Here is a 19,262-nt window from a genome sequence, read left to right on the forward strand (position 1 = left end):
GCTCTTTCCAGAACTGAACGAGTCCACAAGAGAAATAACTGGTGCGGTGGCCAGTGAACCTCAACCAAACACCTCTGGTTTTGCTCCGTTGAACTTTCCGATGCGGTCGGTGGAGCAAAAAATGGCGGTGCAAACTGATATTGAGGCCAATCAGTATACTCTGAAGTCATGTGTGGAAACCATGACTGCGGTCACAAACTTGTCGCACCGGCTGCAGAGCAGGACAAATGAGGTGCAACAGTTAAACTCCCAGCTGGCTCTGCTCCAACGCATGTATAAGGATGCGCGAGCAGAGATAAGTGTGCTAAAGACAGAAAACAAGGAGCTGAAGCGGAAGGCCACCGTGATGTTCCGATTTGGAGGTCCACCATATGCTGTAGTGGAGGACCAGGGAGGAGGAAACTTGCTTGGTGGTCTAGGAAGCACGGAGGCAACACCGTCAAGGGCCGTCCAGGACGGAGGCAAGAAGAAAAGACAGGCGGCAGAGTAGAGAAGAAAAATCCCGCCTGTGTATGTGGTTGTTTGGGTTTTGTTTGTTTGGTTTTTTTTTTTTTTTTTTTTTTTTTTTTTTATGTAAAATGGTGATCGGGGTGAGGCCCGACATGAATAAAATAAGGGAAGGTTTGGTGTGCAATTCTGCCTTTGTTTGTTTGTTTTTTTTTTTTTTTTTTTTGGTTGAAATAATAAGAATAATAATAATATATAAAATAAAGTGTTGTGCCACGTCTTGGGCAGATCAAATACTTTGGAAAAAAAGTTGAAAGAAAAGTTGAAAAGATGAGAGGAGAATGGGACAAGCCCATGTGAGTGTGAGTGAAAGTGGGGTTTAAAGAAAGTGAGGTAGTGGGTTGATTAAAAAAAAGGATTGTGGGTTTGAAAGTGGAAAGATGAGAGAGAGAGAGAGAGTGAATTTGTTTGCTTTAACAAGATGACAAACTTGGGCACAAGTCTTCCACTGTGAGAATAAACCCATAAGTTCTCTTAAACATCTCCCGAAGACCACCATATTGTTTAACAGAAATGCCACATAGAACTAACACGTAGAATGCCCACATGGATGCCCACAAGAAGAAACACACAACTGGTTTCCAAGAGAAACAAATTAGTTGCACTGGTTGATTTTTCAGTTCCTTCTGTTGACCTGTCAGTTCACAGGAATTCCTTTGCAGTAACAATTTCCTTGGGGGAGCATCTGGACCATAACCTAATAAAAGAATCACCAGTACAATCAGAATAGCAGGATAAAGGGACAAATGTGTTGCTATGACCCATCCAAAAGCTGCCAATGGAATTTGTCGTGTACAAGCTCCATAAAGTGACAGTATGATGACCAAATTTTCAATTGGAGAAGTAGACAAACCCACACAACTGACTATGGTAAAAGGATTCCATAAGTACACCAGAGCAGCCATATCCCCAGATGAAAGAATCTCTAAATTTTCCAACAGTCCAACAAGGCCTAGTGATTTCAATCTTTGAGAATATGCTTTTTGAAGATTCAGGCCAGTTGAACGAATAAGCATTGCAGTGACAAAATCTGCATAGGGAGACATCGAGGACTGTTTCAACCAGTAACCTTCAGCCAGGCGGCAGAGGGAGGTGAGAGGAGTGGAGACTTTGGGACGAGAGGACATGTCTTGTGTTCTTACATCTGAACACATACACGGCACCGAGACAGTTAGAACAGGTCGGCGGTAGCACATGTAGCTCGCATGAGCAGTGAATGAGAAGGATGATGGACGGACCAACGACGTTGCCCGGAGTTGCAGCAAGGCAATCTGTATCTACAGTAGGCTGAAATGAAACACTGGTTGCGAGAAGAGTTGGCGTCAATTCGAGCTAGCAGTGGTTTGAGTTGCTGCAGTGGTTGGAGGTTTTGGTAGGTTTTAATTGGTTGAGGTCTGGCGGGCGGTTAAGGCAAAGTTGCCGCCCGCCAGAAGGCGAAGAGCACCAAGAGCTTAACCTTGCTCTGATACCATGTAGAAATTTAATGTATAAAGAGAAATGATTGTATTATTGATTGATATAATGTTATATTTTTTACAATGATTCATGATTCCTATATATAGAAGAGGGTGAGTGTGTAGTAGGTAAGGAGTAGGTGAAGTGGAGGTGGTAGTGGTGTAGTGGGTTAGGTTTAGTGGAGTAGGTTTAAGTGGGTGAAGTAGGTGATAGGTTTTAACAAACATGCCTGTCTTTATCCTTGGTGACATTGGGTTCTATAGTCTCAGTAGAAGAGGGTGGTGCAAGAACAACTGGTTCCACCATAGGAAGCACAGTAGAAGAGGGTGGTGCAAGAACAACTGGGTCCACCATAGGAAGCACAGGACTCACTTCACACTAAGGCTCCCCCGGAAATGGGGATGGTGACACCAGAGGACAAGAAATAGGACTAGGACTTAAAGAAAGTAACATCCATGGACATAAACCACTTACGAGAAGAAGGGTGGTAACATTTATACCCCTTTTGAGTAGGAGAGTACCCAAGGAAAACACACTTGAGGGAGCGAGGGTCCAACTTACCACGAGAAGGAGAGTGATTATGAACAAAACAGACACAACCAAAAATTTTGGGAGGAATAGAAAACAAGGACTGAGAACTTAGGAGGACGTGAAGAGGAGCTTGTTTTTGCAAGACCTGGGTAGGGAGACGATTAATAAGATGAGCAGCGATGAGAACAGCGTCGCCCCAATAGGGCCGAGGCACACTCAGAAAAACACATGTACCGAGCCATGTCAAGAAGATGCCGATTCTTGCGTTCCGCCACCCCATTTTGTTGAGGGGTATTGGTGCAAGAAGTCTGATGGATAATGCCATGAGAAGAGAAATATTGTCCTAACCCAGAATCTATGTATTCCCCGCCATTATCAGAACGAAATAGTTTGACAGTGGCCCCAAACTGAGTACAAATCATCCTATGAAAATTGCGAAATACAGAGAAAACCTCACTTTTATCTTTCATGAGATACACCCAAGTAGTACGAGAAAAATCATCAATAAATGTAACAAACCATCGATGACCTTTCACAGACATAACACGAGAGGGACCTCAAACATCAGAATGTATTAATGAAAAATGAAGTAAACTTTTATTCAAACTGGGAGCAAAAGAAGCTCTGTGTTGTTTTCTAAGTTGACAAGACTCACAAAGAAAGTTAGACACATGATGATTTGCGAAACCAGATGGAAATAAATGCTTAAGCTAGGAAGCATGGATACGGGATACGGATACGATACGATACGGATACGGCGATACGACAAAATTTGAAAAATTTGGATACGGGTACGGCGGGGATACGTTCGTAAAAAATATTATTTTAACAATTCTTAGTAATGCAGTATGCATAAAAATAAAACCTAAAGCAAAAAACAACTTGATAAAGAAGAAAGATTCCTATAAAACTAAGAGTCTTCAAGGTCAATAGCTTCAACTTGTTCCCCTTCATCATTGAATATCACAAGACCTTAGCTAAAGCCAAAAAACCATTCTTAAATAAAAATTTCAACAAATATACTTTTTTAAGTCATCAATGATAGCCTAGGAAGCACGGATACGAATATGGTGATATGGGGACGTGGATATGGCGATATGTCAAAATTTGAAAAAGTACGATACGGGTACAGCGGGGATACATTCATAATTTTTTTTTATATATAATTTTAATAATGTAATATGCATGAAAATAAAACTTAAAGTAAATTAATAAATAAGGAGAGGGATTCCAATTATCCTAAAAGTGCTCAAACATTCATAAAACATCCAAAACTAAAAGCAAAAGCAAAAGCAAAAGCAAATGCAAATGCAAATGCAAATGCAAATTAAATATCATCCTTACATGCCAACACCAAAAAAAGAATGAGAGCAAAGAGAAGAAACGAGAGAGAGTAAAAAAGCGAGAGAGAAGTGAGAGAGACAACAAGGATACATCAATTTGACAAATTCTATTACTTTAACTCTCACTATATTCCTCTTATCAAAGAACTAAACAAAATATTATAAGTAATATATAACTTCGAGTATCCGATACTTCAAAATTAAGTATCCGATACTTCAAAATTAATAAAAAATTAATTAAGAAGTATCTGATACTTTTAAGAAGTATCCGATACGTATCCGCGAGTATCCGAGGAGTATCGGTATCCGATAAGTATCCGATACGGATACGTCACCCTTTTTGAAGTATCCGTGCTTCATAGTCCTTAAGTAAATAAAAGGAAGGATGCCCATGACGCCGATGCCATAGCCATAAATCAACGGGGGTAGTAGAAGACGTGGTGGAAGAATAAGCAAGTTTGTCCGGTTGATCCAGGAAGTAGAGACTATTTTCTGCACTACCACTGCCAATCGTCCTCCTCGTGACAAGGTCCTGAAAAGACAATGATCAGGGAAAAATGTCACACTACAATTCAAATCCTGGGTAAGACGACTCAAGGATAACAGATTAACAGAAAAATTGGGAACATGGTGAACAGAAGATAGATGTATGGTAGGAGTGACGTGGACTAAACCTTTTCCAGAAATGAAAGAAATAGTACCATCTGCAATCCTAACTTTGTCCTAACCTGAAGAGGGCTTATAGACAGAGAAAAGATCAAAGGAGCCAGACATATGATCGAAGGCACCGGAATCAATAATCCAAGGCAAAGACTTATGACACAGGAAAACACAAGGAGAAGAGGCTAAGTTACCTGAGCGGGCAAAGGACAAGGAAGCTATACTGAGAGTAGAAGACCGGTGCTCCAGCAATTGGCGTAGAGCATTCTCAAGCTCAACATCAGAAGCTTGGCCAACAGAAGCCAAATTAGAATCAAGTGTATCAACGGCACTAAACTGATGAGCCCGGAATAGGAACCACGTCCTCTAGACTGGCCTGACCGACCTCTTTGAGAACCAGACCGATCACCTCGATCCCCGGATGGAGTCCCATGAAGCTTCCAACACGTCTCACGAGTATGCCGCGGCTTCTTGCAATAATCACAGAATACAGACTCCTTAGCAGCAGACGGAGGGATGGGAGTCAGGTTGAGGCCATCTCGAGGAGTAGACAGTAACGCTGAGCGGTCAGTAGAGACAGGGGACATCATAGCAGACTGGCGACTCTCCTCATTCTATACATAGGCAAATGCCTCCTGAAGTGAAGGAAGAGTGTCCATACCCAGAACTCGAGCCCTAACTAAATCATACTCCACATTTAGGCCTGCCAGAAATTTAAAGACCCGTTCCCATGCGATGAACTTCTTGTATCCGACAAAATCAGCAGGGCAAACGGGCTTATAGTCTTCTAGGTGGTCAAGGCGTTTCCAGCCGTTGGTGAGGAAAGTGAAATACTGAAGAACAGTCTGCTCCCCCTGAAGTGAGCTCTCAATAGAGCGGCGCAACTCAAAGGCCTGTGAGAAATCCCTTTGCGGGAATAGGTGACAGCCACAGCATCCCAAACATCCTGGGTAGTCTCCATAGACAAGTAGCCCTCACCAATTTCAGGAACCATCGAATGAATAAGCCAACCCATAATCAAAGAGTTGGTAATCTCCCATTGGTCATAACCCGAGTCAGTGGTACTAGGTGCCTGTATTCTGCCATCAACATATCCCATCTTCCCTCGGCTCTTCAAAAATATAGTCAAACTTTGAGACCATGCTAGGTAGTTCTGACTATTAAATAGAGAGGTGGTGATTTTCAAACTAGGATTGGGGTTCTCAGTCATGGTAGTAGGTATAATGAGACTCTCACTCCTCGGTGTTTGAGAAGTAGGGGACACACTGGTGGAATCTGCCATGGATACAATACTACCGAACCCTCAACAAAACTAGTGGCAATCACAAACCCGGAAGGTGGTGGTTAAAGAATAGGCACAATGACCACTATAAAGGCATAACAAAATTAAGAAACCATAAAGTTTTCTTCCTTTTTTTTTTTTTTTCCTTCTTTTTTTTTGTGTTTTTTTTTATTTTTTGTTTTTTTTAGTATTTATTTATATCTTTATATATGTTTTATACACGACATAGTGGGATGAGATACGGGTACACGACATAGGTTATACCAAACAAAGATGAGAGTATACCAGAGAGAAGGAGATCGACGCAGACCGATGAAGATGAAGGAGATCGAGATCGACGAGCTGCTGAGGAGATCGACGAGCTGAGAAGAACGACGAGGTGAGGAAGACGACGCAGAGATCGACGTAGACCAACGAGCTGAGAAGAACGACGAGGTGAGAAAGACGAAGCAAAGATCGACGAAGGCAGATTGATCGATCGACAGAGGAGGCCGACTGAGAGACGAAGGCGACTGAGGAAGGCGACTGAGTGACGTAGAGGAAGCAGAGATTGACGCAGACCAACCCAGGTAAGTTTCGAACTCGAACCCTAGAGTGTCGTTGGTGCCGAAACCCTAGAGGTCCTGCTTTGATACCATGAAGCTTGTAGGGATTAACCAGCTTAGGGTTTGATAGAATATTGTTAAAATCTACCATCACCTACTCCACCTACTACACCTACCACCACCTACTACCACCTACTACACACCTACCACTACCACCTACTACCACCTACTCCACTACATCTCCTATATAAGGAGCCCCTCACCATTTGTAAAAAATAACATAAATCAATCATAATACATACATAATTGTTTCTCTCTCTCTTTCCCTATACATTTATTTTTTTACATGGTATCAGAGCAAAGTTAATAATTTAGTATTTTTTGCTTCACCGGCGGGCGGCAACCTCATCTTGGCCGCCCGCCGGACCTCAACCTAGTTCGCTAGAATTTTCTACACATACCTTGAAATTTCTTCGAGTCCACCACCTTCACGCCCAACTCCTTCGAGTCGCTGTCCTTGACTCACCCAGTCAACCCATCACCACCAATTTTATTCCTTGAAGCTTCCTTGCTCTCGTCCCTCGTTCCGACTTCCCAGCTATGGGTCGTGTCTGCAGGCCGTGGAGGTCATTTTTGCAAAGCAAAGAATTCATCACTGTTCAGAGACTAGCTGGCTTGCTTGAGGAGTGGCTCTACGTCCTCACTATGGATGGTGAAGGAAAGGGTAGCCACTGGGAGGTTTTGGATTGTCTGGGACAAAAACACCGAGACCTCCCTCCAATGCCTGGCCCTGTCAAAGCTGGTTTTGGGGTGGTAGTTCTCAATGGAAAGCTTCTTGTCATGGGTGGCTATTCAATGAAAGATGGAACTGGGATTGCCTCGGGAAATGTTTGCCAATATGATTCTTGCCTCAACAGGTGGAGCAAGTTAGTAGACATGAATGTGGCTAGCTATGATTTTGCTTGTACAGAAGTTAATGGCATGGTTTATGCAGTTGGGGGCTATGGGATGGATGGTGAGTCTCTCGGTACATTGGACTCCAACCTGACCTCACGTCTCTCTCCATGGACCCAACTTCTTAATATAATATCACCCACTCCTTATGATGACAACATTTTTTTACTCAACCCACTCTCTCTCTCTCTCTCTTCCTTTTGGCATTCTTTAACCTTTTCCCAAAGTGTTTGATCCATCAACATATTATAATCAACATACCCCTCATTCTTTTCCCTACTACAATATTTTATACTAGCCTTCATTGATTCCAGTGGATTCCAATACTTTATTTTATATATTCTTCTTCTTATTATTATTTCAAAAACAAAACAAAACAAAAAAAAAAAAAAAAAACCAAACAAAAACACATTTATTTTTCTTTCCCATCATTTCTTTTAAACTTTTCTTTCCACCACTCTCTTTTAATATTTCTCTTTAGCAATTGCATTACTGAATGATGGCTGATTTTATTCCACACACAAAAAAAAAAAAAAAAAAATCCATTCACAACCAACTCGTTTTTCACTCCACAAACTTGTCATTTCTTCATGCCGGGGATCACCCCGATCACAATTTTACACCAAAAAAAAAAAAAACAACCAAAACCACCACATCCACAGGCGGAATTTTTCTTCTCTACTCTGCCGCCGGTCTTTTCTTCTTGCCTCCATCCTGGACAGCCCTTGACGGTGTTGCCTCTGTGTTTCCCGTGCCGCCGAGCACGTTCACTCCCTCCTGCTCCTCCACTACAGCATATGGCGGACCTCCAAATCGGAACATAACGGTGGCCTTCCGCTTCAGCTCCTTATTTTCCGCCTTTAGCACACTTATCTCTGCTCGCGCATCCTTATACATGTGTTGGAGCAGAGCCAGTTGGGCGTTTAACTGTTGCACCTCATTTGTCCTACTCTGAAGCCGGTGCGACAAGTTTGTGACCGCCGTCATGGTCTCCACACATGACTTCAAAGTATACTGATTGGCCTCAATATCAGTTTGCACCGCCATTTTTTGCTCCACAGACCGCATCGGAAAGTTTAACGGAGCAAACTAGAGGTGTTTGGTTGAGGTTCACTGGCCACCGCACCAGTTATTTCTCTTGTGGACTCGTTCAGGTCTGGAAAGAGCGTGAGCAGACCACGGGAAGAGGAGGCCATGTTCTGGGTAGCTGGACGGGAAGAAGAGGCCATGTTTTTGGGTTGCTGAGTGTTTCAGCGAAGCAGCGATTTCCGACTGGTACTTTCAGAGAAGGATTGGTTACAGAGTGTTTACAGAGTATTTCAGAATGATCGGCGATTTCAGACTGGTTTGCATAGCCTCTGCCTCAACCTTGGTTAAATAGCCAAGGCAGACACGCGCATCATGCGCCGCTCGGCGCTCGACGACAACATGGGCGCGCCTTTTGATGGCGCGCCTTTTTATGGATTGGGCACGCCTTTTGATGGCACGCCTTTTGAAAGATTGGGCACACTTTTTGAGGGTGTGACTTTTTAGGGGTCCGACAAGACTCTGTAAACTGTCCCGACATTGATTCCGGTTAGCTCCTTCAAGGGTCCGACAAGACTCAGTAAACTGTCCCGACATTGATTCCGGTTAGCTCCTTCATGGGTCCGACAAGACTCTGTAAACTGTCCCGACATTGATTCCGGTTAGTTTCTACAAGGGTCCAGCAAGACTCCGTAAACTGTCACAACAACTGTCACAACATTGTCTGCTACAACGGTCCGACATGACCCCATAAACTGTCTTCTATATCGGTCCAACACGAGCCAGTGTCTTCTACATCGGTCTGCCATAACCATACAGTCTTCTACAACGGTCTGACACGACCATACAGTGTCTCCTATCCATTTTTTATTTTTCAGATTATTTTCTTGTTTTGTTACTCTCTCCAAACTCAAGTTGGTTAGTTCCTATCCCCCTTGAGTTTGCGGGGGGCTGTTAAAATCTACCATCACCTACTCCACCTACTACACCTACCACCACCTACTACCACCTACTACACACCTACCACTACCACCTACTACCACCTACTCCACTACATCTCCTATATAAGGAGCCCCTCACCATTTGTAAAAAATAACATAAATCAATCATAATACATACATAATTGTTTCTCTCTCTCTTTCCCTATACATTTATTTTTTTACAAATATCATCCCCTATTTATAAATAAAGATTAGGATTTACAAGATGATACAATTACAAGTCGAGCCCTGAGGGCATAGAATAATTACATACCAAAAAAGCTCAGATAATAATATAATATACTAACGATGACCAATGAGAGATTACCAACTCTTTGATTATGGGTTGGCTTATTCATTCGATGGTTCCTGAAATTGGTTAGGGCTACTTGTCTATGGAGACTACCTAGGATGTTTGGGATGCTATGGCTGCCACCTATTCCCGCAAAGGAAATTTCTCACAGGCATTTGAGTTGCGCCGCTCTATTGAGAGCTCTCTTTAGGGGAAGCAAACTATTCTTCAGTATTTCACCTTCCTCACCAACGGCTGGAAACACCTTGATCACCTGCAAGACTATAAGCCTGTTTGCACTGCTGATTCTGTCAGGTACAAGAAGTTTATCGCACAGGAACGAGTCTTTAAATTTCTGGCAGGCCTAAATGTGAAGTATGATCCAGTTAGGGGTCGAGTTCTGGGCATGGACACTCTTCCTTCACTTCAGCAGGCATTTGCCTATGTACAGAATGAGGAGAGTCGTTGGTCTGCTATGATGTCCCCTGTCTCTGCTGACCGCTCAACATTACTGTCTACGCCTCGAGATGGCCTCAGCCTGACTCCCATCCCTCCGTCTGCTGCTAAGGAGTCTGTATTTTGTGATTATTATAAGAAGCCGCGGCATACTCGTGAGACGTGTTGGAAGCTTCATGGGACTCCATCTGGGGGTGGAGGTGATCGGTCTGGTCCTAGAAGAGGTCGGTCAGGCCAGTCTAGAGGACATGGCTCCTATTCCCGAGCTCATCAGTCTAGTGCCGTTGATATACTTGATTCTAATTTTGCTTCCGTTGGCCAAGCTTCTGATGCTGAGCTTGAGGATGCTCTGCGCCAATTGCTGGACCGCCGGTCTTCTACTGCTCTCAGTACATCTTCCTCGTCGTTTGCCCGCTCAGGTAACTTAGCCTCTTCTCCTTGTGTTTTTTTGTCTCATAAGTCTTTGCCTTGAATTATTGATTTCGGTGCCTCAGATCATATGTCTGACTCCTCTGATCTTTTCTCTGCCTATAAGCCCTCTTCAGGTCAGGACAAAGTTAGGATTGCAGATGGTACTATTTCTTCCATTTCCAGGAAATGTTTAATCCAAGTCACTCCTACCATACCTCTATCTTCTGTTCTCCATGTTCCCAATTTTTCTGTTAATCTGTCATCCTTAAGTCGTCTTACCCAGGATTTGAATTGTAGTGTGACGTTTTTTCCTGATCATTGTCTTTTTCAAGACCTTGTCACGAGGAGGACGATTGGCGGTGGTAGTGCAGAAAATGGTCTCTACTTCCTGGATCAACTGGACAAGCTTGCTTATTCTTCCACCACACATTCTACTATCCCCGCTGATTTACGGCTGTGGCATCGGCGTCTTGGGCATCCTTTTTTTTATTTACTTAAGCATTTATTTCTATCTGGTTTCGCAAATCATCATGTGTCTGAATTTCTTTGTGAGTCTTGTCAACTTAGAAAACAACACAGCTTCTTTTGCTCCTAGTTTTAATAAAAGTTTAGTTCCTTTTTCATTAATACATTCTGATGTTTGGGGTCCCTCTGGTGTTATGTCTGTGAAAGGTCATCGATGGTGTGTTACATTTATTGATGATTTTTCTCGTACTACTTGGGTGTATCTCATGAAAGATAAGAGTGAGGTTTTCTCTGTGTTTCGCAATTTTCATAAGATGATTTGTACTCAGTTTGGGGCTACTGTCAAACTATTTCGTTCTGATAATGGCGGGGAATACATAGATTCTGGGTTAGGACAATATTTCTCTTCTCATGGCATTATCCATCAGACTTCTTGCACCAATACCCCTCAACAAAATGGGGTGGCGGAACGCAAGAATCGGCATCTTCTTGACATGGCTCGGTACATGTGTTTTTCTATGAGTGTGCCTCGGCCCTATTGGGGCGACGTTGTTCTCATCGCTGCCCATCTTATTAATCGTCTCCCTACCCAGGTCTTGCAAAAACAAGCTCCTCTTCACGTCCTCCTAAGTTCTCAGTCCTTGTTTTCTATTCCTCCCAAAATTTTTGGTTGTGTCTGTTTTGTTCATAATCACTCTCCTACTCGTGGTAAGTTGGACCCTTGCTCCCTCAAGTGTGTTTTCCTTGGGTACTCTCCTACTCAAAAGGTGTATAAGTGTTACCACCCTTCTTCTCGTAAGTGATTTGTGTCCATGGATGTTACTTTCTTTGAGTCCCAGTTTTATTTCTTGTCCTCTCCGGTGTCACCGTCCTTATTTCCGGGGGAGCCTTGGTGTGAAGTGAGTCTTGTGCTTCCTATGGTGGAACCAGTTGTTCTTGCACTACCCTCTTCTACTGGGACTATAGAAGCCAATGTCACTAAGGATGGGGAAGGGCAAGTTTATACAGAACCCAATGTCACCAAGGATAAGGAAGGGCATGTTTATGTCTAGGACATAGACAGACAAAAAATTAACTGGATACAAGGGACCACTTCTGCTCCTCCACTGCCATTTCCTGCTTCTGATGAGAGTCTAGGTAATTTTGAATTTCTTGAGTCTATTGATCTTGATGTTCCTATTGCCAAGAGGAAGGGTGTGAGATCTTGTACTCAACATCCTATCTCGCATTTTGTGTCCTACTCTCATTTGTCATCCTCATATAGAGCGTTTGTGTCAAATATTTTCTCTGTTAGCATTCCTAACCATTTTCAGGATGCTCTTGCTACCTTTGAGTGGAAACTAGCCATGATTGAGGAAATGAAAGCACTTAGGAAGAATGACACTTGAGAATTGACTGAGTTACCTACGGGCAAATGACCTGTGGGTTGTAAATGGGTGTATACTGTGAAACACAAAGCAGATGGTTCTATTGAGCGTTACAAGGCAAGAGTTGTGGCAAAAGGGTTCACTCAGACATATGGCATTGATTATCAGGAGACCTTCGCACCCGTAGCTAAGATGAATTCAGTCAGAGTACTTCTCTCTCTAGCAACTAATCTAGATTGGTCGCTTTATCAGTTTGATGTCAAGAATGCCTTTCTCCATGGTGACCTTGAAGCAGAGGTATATATGGATATTCCTCCTGGTTTTGAGGATCATCAGACAGAAGGCAAAGTATGCAAGCTTCGGAAGTCATTATATGGTCTCAAACAGTCTCCAAGGGCTTGGTTTGAGAGATTCACTCAGACTATGCTTAAATATGGCTTCAAACAGAGTCAGGCAGATCACACCTTGTTTGTGAAACATTCCTTAAGTGGTAAGACTACAACACTTATTGTTTATGTAGATGACATAATTCTTACGGGCAATGATAGTGGGGAAATACCTCTGTTGAAGAAATATTTAGCTAGTGAGTTTGAAATCAAAGACTTGGGAAGCTTGAAGTATTTTCTGGGAATTGAAGTTGCTTGCTCCAAGGATGGGATATTTATCTCACAGAGAAAATATGTGCTTGACCTGTTGAAGGAAACTGGGATGCTTGGCTGCAAGGCATGTGACACTCCACTGGAACCCAATCAGAAATTGGGGGATGATGAAGGAGGAGAAGCTGTTGATAGGAGGAGCTATTAGCGATTAGTGGATAAGCTCATTTATCTATCTCACTCCCGTCCTGATATTACTGTTGCTGTTAGTGTGGTTTGTCAGTTTATGCATGCTCCTCATCAGATTCACTTCGAGGCTGTCATGAGAATCTTGAGGTACTTGAAGTCTGCTCCTAGTAAGGGTCTTTATTTTTCAAAGTATGATCATCTTCGTGTGGAAGCCTATACAGATGCTGACTGGGCTGGATCAGTAACTGATAGGAGATCGACTTCAGGGTATTGCACCTTTAGTGGAGGCGCCCTAGTTACTTGGAGGAGTAAGAAACAGAATGTGATTGTTAGGTCAAGTGCAATAGCTGGGTTTAGAGCTATGGCATAAGGGGTGTGTGAGTTTTTATGGATGAAGTTATTGTTGAGTGATCTAGGTATTGATCAGACGGACTCCATGTGGTTATACTGTGATAATAAGGCCGCCATCAACATCGCTCACAATCCGGTTCAACATGACAGGACAAAACATGTTGACATTGATCGCCACTTCATTAAGGAGAAACTCACTAGTGGTACCATTTATACTCATTTTGTCCGGTCTGGTGAACAACTTGCTGACATTCTCACCAAGGGGGTTGGGAATAAGCCATTTCATGACATATTAGGTAAGCTGAGCATGAGAGATATCTTCGCACCAGCTTGAGGGGGAGTGTTAGCATATTATATTATCATATTATTATCTGAGTTATTAGTTTGTAATTATTCTATGCCTCAGGGCTCCCTTGTAATTTTTACAAACTCTAATCTTTATTAATATAAATAGGGGATGATATCCTAATCAAACCTAAGCTGGTTACTCTCTAAAATCATCAGGTGTTTCACCTTTTGAAAAATGCTGTTTGTTATTATACTTTCCATTCTTCATTTCTTTGTAGATTGGACAACTTAAACCATATGTCACCGATCTGTCTGTGGTGCATTTTAAGGTTGAAGTACATTAGGATGCCTTTGTCAAAATTTAAAACTGTATACCATTTATGTGCTCCCTTTTGTGGTCTAAGCGATTTTTCAGTCCCAACAGGTTATTATGTTGAAATGCATATTAGTGAGAGATGGGCAAATCTGGTTACTTGAGATATTCTTTATATTTGAGTTGTCATTGTCCATATGGCTGGTTTTAGTCCTCAAATTACTTGGCATCCTCATGTCAATGATATATTGGGAATTTGGATTTGATTTCTGCAATTTGAATTATTAAATAACTATTTTACTTGATTTTTCATGTCCACTTTATATATAAATACACACACAAAAAAAAAATATTTACTTTTTCCTGGAGGATGGATAGGTGAATATGTTTAATGATACCAGTGGCAAGCTTCATTTTGGGCATTTGTATCCCCTCCTTTTAAAGGAGTCCCTTTGTTCTTGACCTCTAGAAATTGGCCTGCTGTTTGCCATTTCTAGGGCTAGGAGTTTTGTGCTTTTGTTTTTCTCTTTCTTTGTATGAGGACGACTTGTCCTCTTTCACTTTTCTTTTTTAATGAAATTTTGTTGTTACTCCAAAAAAAAAATCATCTTGGGGGAAGGGACTACATTTTGATTTAGGCAATATAGGGTTTTGATCTATCTTGTGTGACAGCGTCTGGTCCTTGCAAGTCTATGTGGTGATTTTAAACTGTTATCATGTAAAACAATTGAAACATGGGGAAAAAATAAAAATGATGATTGGTGAAATTTCTTTGGTACAGAGTGCTTCTCAAAGTTTTGTATGATCCAGTATTCCAGATACTTGTGCATACATGTAACCATTCTCAACTATGTATGTAGCTTGGAGTAGACCATAACTCATTTACTGTAATATTTGTTGTTGTGCGGTTGCCTGAAGGTAGGGTCTTATTATCTTAATAGAACAATTAGAATGGTCACAAACACAAAAAGAAGTCGCTATAGCAGTTGGGAAGGAGAATTTTTTTGGTTCATACATCCACTAAAGATACAAAAAGGGCGCACCTCTGTACACATTGGAAACTTGATACTGGGAAGGAGATTGAATATGATTGAAACCCTTACAAAAACTGTCATTTAGATGGGAAGGAAGCTTTACATTGAATCCAAATGGTTCTGTGAGGCGTTTTTCAGCATTTTGTTCCAAAACCTATGCATTTTCAGGTGATTAAGTGGTTTTGAAAGAGATGCCTTATTGATGTAGCACATGTGCCTCTCATGTGAAACCCATGTGAGATAATTAGTGGTTTATAAGGGGTCATCTTTCATAACCAACTTTTGATAAATAACAATTGTAATATTGAGATTTTCTCCCTAGAACCTGTTAGAATTTACCATCACCTACCACCACTACCACCTCACCTACTCCACTAAATCTAATACACTACACCTACTACCACCTTCTCTTCTATATATAGGAGTTGTAATACATAACACAAATCAATCAATCTTGTAACATATCAATCAATATTCCCAATGATGGTTCAACCAGCGGAGTCCCCAACCTTGTACACTGCTACCATTGAAACCTTCAAGCCAGCAAACATGGCTACCAACAACAGAGCCACAGCTCTACACCCCACACCCAAATCCATGGGCACGCCTTTTTATGGATTGGGCACGCCTTTTGATGGCACGCCTTTTGAAAACATGGGCACGCCTTTTGATGGCACGCCTTTTTATGGATTGGGCACGCCTTTTGATGGCACGCCTTTTGAAAGATTGGGCACACCTTTTGAGGGTGCGACTTTATAAGGGTCCAACAAGACTCTGTAAACTGTCCCGACATTGATTCCGGTTAGCTCCTTTATGGGTCCGACAAGACTCTGTAAACTGTCCCGACATTGATTCCGGTTAGTTTCTACAAGGGTCCAGCAAGACTCCGTAAACTGTCACAACATTGTCTGCTACAACGGTCCGACATGACCCCATAAACTGTCTTCTACATCGGTCTGACACCGCCATCCAGTGTCCTCTACACCGTCTTTGGGTTCCTCTCTCTACAATTTCTCTCTTTCTTGTTCTTGGATCCCATCACTTATAAATGGTTTTCTCCTTTAGAACAGGTTTTATCTAAACCATGAATCTGATCACAACCTTCAATCTATCTACTCTTGGGGCTGTGAGGTGGTAGCCTGGTAGGTGATGGCAGTTTACACATCCTTACTACTCTCATTCTCATTTGTGTAGTTTTGTTGCGTTATATGATGAGACTCAAACTAAATGGGTGTAGTCTAAACCTTTGATAAACTGGTCATACAAACTCGACGTACACCTTTACACACTATTAACTGTGAGATGTTTAACAGTATTTTTATAATTGAACTTATGCACATAATCATTCAGTGGTTGTCACCAGTTATTGATGTGGAGATAGTTACTTTTTACACGTAATCATAGATTTGTAATAAACAAGATGCAAATGAAACTAACTTCTGTTTCAAGGGATGCATGTTCATACAAAGGAGAAGTCAGGATACAAGTTATGCATTTGGTATTTTCTCTGAGCTTTCCATACTAAGCTTCTTGCCTTGGACATGTGTAGAGTGTGTCTATAATTTTCTCCATCACCGTTAATAGAAACATAACGATAACAAAACATGAGTGTCCCTTTCTTCCAGATGCTGCAAATAAAAAATTAGTTCTTGTTGCTATCTCTTTCTTTTTGGTTCAATTCCAGATGCTTGTTTGTTTAATTTGCTTGTAATATTGTTTTCTTGATTTATTCTTGTTTCCCCATCAGATTTATAATCTATCTACTTGACTACTTAGTTTCCCCCTTTTTTGATAAGTAACCAAGCCAAACCAAACCAAGCCTCCTGTCCCAATCAGGTGGGGTTGCTACATGAATCAACTTTCTCCATTCCACTCTATGAAGGGCTATATGCTTAGTTAAACTAAATATATATATATATATTTTTTCTGAATAAGAATATTGAATTAAAAAGCATCAAAAGAGGGGATGCTATCGTTAAACAAAAAGGTTAAACCATGATAACTTAGAACTTGCTAACAAAAGAAAGATGCATATGCACTCAAAGATTAAAGGGCCTATAGATTCTCACTAGTGTAAATCTACAATATGATAAATAAATAAAAAAAACAAAAGACAAACTTACCTATAGTCTACCTGTAAAAAATAACCTTTTTTTTTTTTTTTTTTTTTTCGTTTTTTGAGCCTATACTTGCTCCTTTATACCTCTTCACCATTAAAGCAAGTTGAGGCGATTACGCAGATACTTCATCTCCCAATCTTCGACGTGTCCCAAAAAACAATGCCATCCACCTCTCAGATGTAATCCACCATTGAATCTTCTTTGTCTATGAAAGGAGAAAAATGAAAGGAAAGACCCTCTCCAAAGCTTCATCTTCTCACCACTTATGATGCCAAAACTTCAATCTGTCCCCCTTCCTCACCTTAAAACATGTAAATTTTGAAAAGTTATCCAAAACTTGACATATACCTTTCCAAAGTCAAGTCCACCCAAGAGCTACAATATTTGGCCGGTACTACTCTTCTTCAGAATCTATCCCTATAGCATGCAAACCTCCAAAGCCACTTGCCTAAGAAAGCCTTGTTAAAGATAGACCCTGATAAACAATGGGAATATTATCGATGTATTAGAAATGTACAGGGAAAGACTATATATACAGATTATAGCTAGCTAATCTCTACAAATCAAGAATGAGATTCCTAGAATATAATCCCTATAAATCAGGGATATGACTAATCTAAATACAAATTCAAATATTCACATCTTGGCCAGCTCACACACAAATCCAACCTAGATAACTCTGACATTCCCCCTCAAGCTGGTGAGTGGATATTATCCATTCCCAGCTTGCCAACAATAGTCTGAAAGACTAAACCATTTAACCCTTAGTTAGCACATCAGCCACTTAACCGCTTGAAGGTACAAACGGTGTGCAGATTAGTCCACCGTCCAGCTTTTCTTTTATGAAGTGTCTGTCAACTTCAATGTGTTTGGTTCGATCATATTGCACAGGATTATGTGCAATGTTGATTGCTGACTTGTTATCATGATAAAGCTTTATAGGTCTTTCTCACGCGACTTTTAGATCTTCTAAAATTATTTTCAGACACAGAAGTTCACAAACTCCTAATGTCATTGCCCTGAATTCAGCTTCTGCACTTGATCTAGCAACCGCATTCTGCTTCTTGCTTCTCCATGTTATAAGGTTTCCTCCAAGGAAAGTACAATAGCCAGATGTTGATCTTCTGTCATCAATAGATTCTTCATAGTCTGCATCTGTATAGGCTTCTAGTGTTAACTTTCCTCCTTTCTTGAACAATATTCCTCTTCCCAAAGTTCCCTTGCGATACTATAAAATCTGATGTGCTGCTTAGAGATGGATCTCTTTGGGATTATATATGAACTGACTTACCACTCCCACTACATAGGTTATATCTGGTTTGTTGTATGAGAGGTAAATCAATCTACCAACCAATCTTTGATAGGACTCTATTTAATACTGCGTCTTCAACTGCTTCACAAAGCTTGTGATTTTGTTCAATAGGAGTTTCCACTGGGTGCTTGTCTTAGCTAACAAATCCAGTACATACCTTTGTTGGGATATAAAAATTCCATGTTAAGAGTGAGCAACTTCAATGCCAAGAAAGTATTTCAATCTTCCAAATTCTTTTATTTCAAACTCTTGAACTAGGCATCTTTTCAAAGCTTCTCTTCCTTCCAAGTCATCTCCTGTTACAATAATATCATCTACATAAACCAACAAATCAGTGACCACCCTGTAGCTGAATGTTTAACAAATAGTGTGTGATCACCTTGACTTTGCTTATATCCCAAAGCTTTCATAACTCCGGTAAATCTACCAAACCAAGCTCTAGGGGATTGTTTTAGCCCATAAAGGCCCTTCTTCAATTTAAACACCTTATTACCTTTTGACTCAAAACCTGGAGGGACTTCCATGTAGATTTCTTCATCAAGATCACCATGTAAGAAGGCATTCTTGACATCATATTGCTGCATACTCCACTCACGGTTGGCAGCTAGAGATAACAAAATCCTCACAGTGTTCATTTTGGCAACCGGGGCAAACGTTTCGAGATAGTCTATTCCATAGGTTTGTGTTGAATGTATAGATGAGAAGAAGAAGAAGAATAAGAAGAAGAAGAAATAGAACGAGAGAAAGCTGCTGTATATTATTGATTCAAAAAGCATAGGGTTTCC

At 41.2% G+C, this 19,262-nt stretch overlaps 2 protein-coding genes across 2 annotated transcripts in view; one reads left to right on the top strand and one right to left on the bottom strand.

The window, feature by feature from the left end:
* The window catches only part of LOC114309928 (ENHANCED DISEASE RESISTANCE protein (DUF1336)), a 153,820-nt gene that overhangs the window by 83,957 nt on the left and 50,601 nt on the right, over nt 1–19,262 (top strand). The window lies entirely within an intron of this gene.
* LOC114307243 (uncharacterized) lies at nt 528–1,649 on the bottom strand. The gene has a single exon (XM_028252667.2). It carries the CDS (start codon nt 1,632–1,634, stop codon nt 921–923), a length of 714 nt encoding a protein of 237 aa, XP_028108468.2. The 5' UTR covers nt 1,635–1,649; the 3' UTR covers nt 528–920.

The sequence above is a fragment of the Camellia sinensis genome, chromosome 5 (genome assembly GCF_055761805.1).
Source record: "Camellia sinensis isolate YWXY chromosome 5, ASM5576180v1, whole genome shotgun sequence".
NCBI classification, from domain to species: domain Eukaryota; kingdom Viridiplantae; phylum Streptophyta; class Magnoliopsida; order Ericales; family Theaceae; genus Camellia; species Camellia sinensis.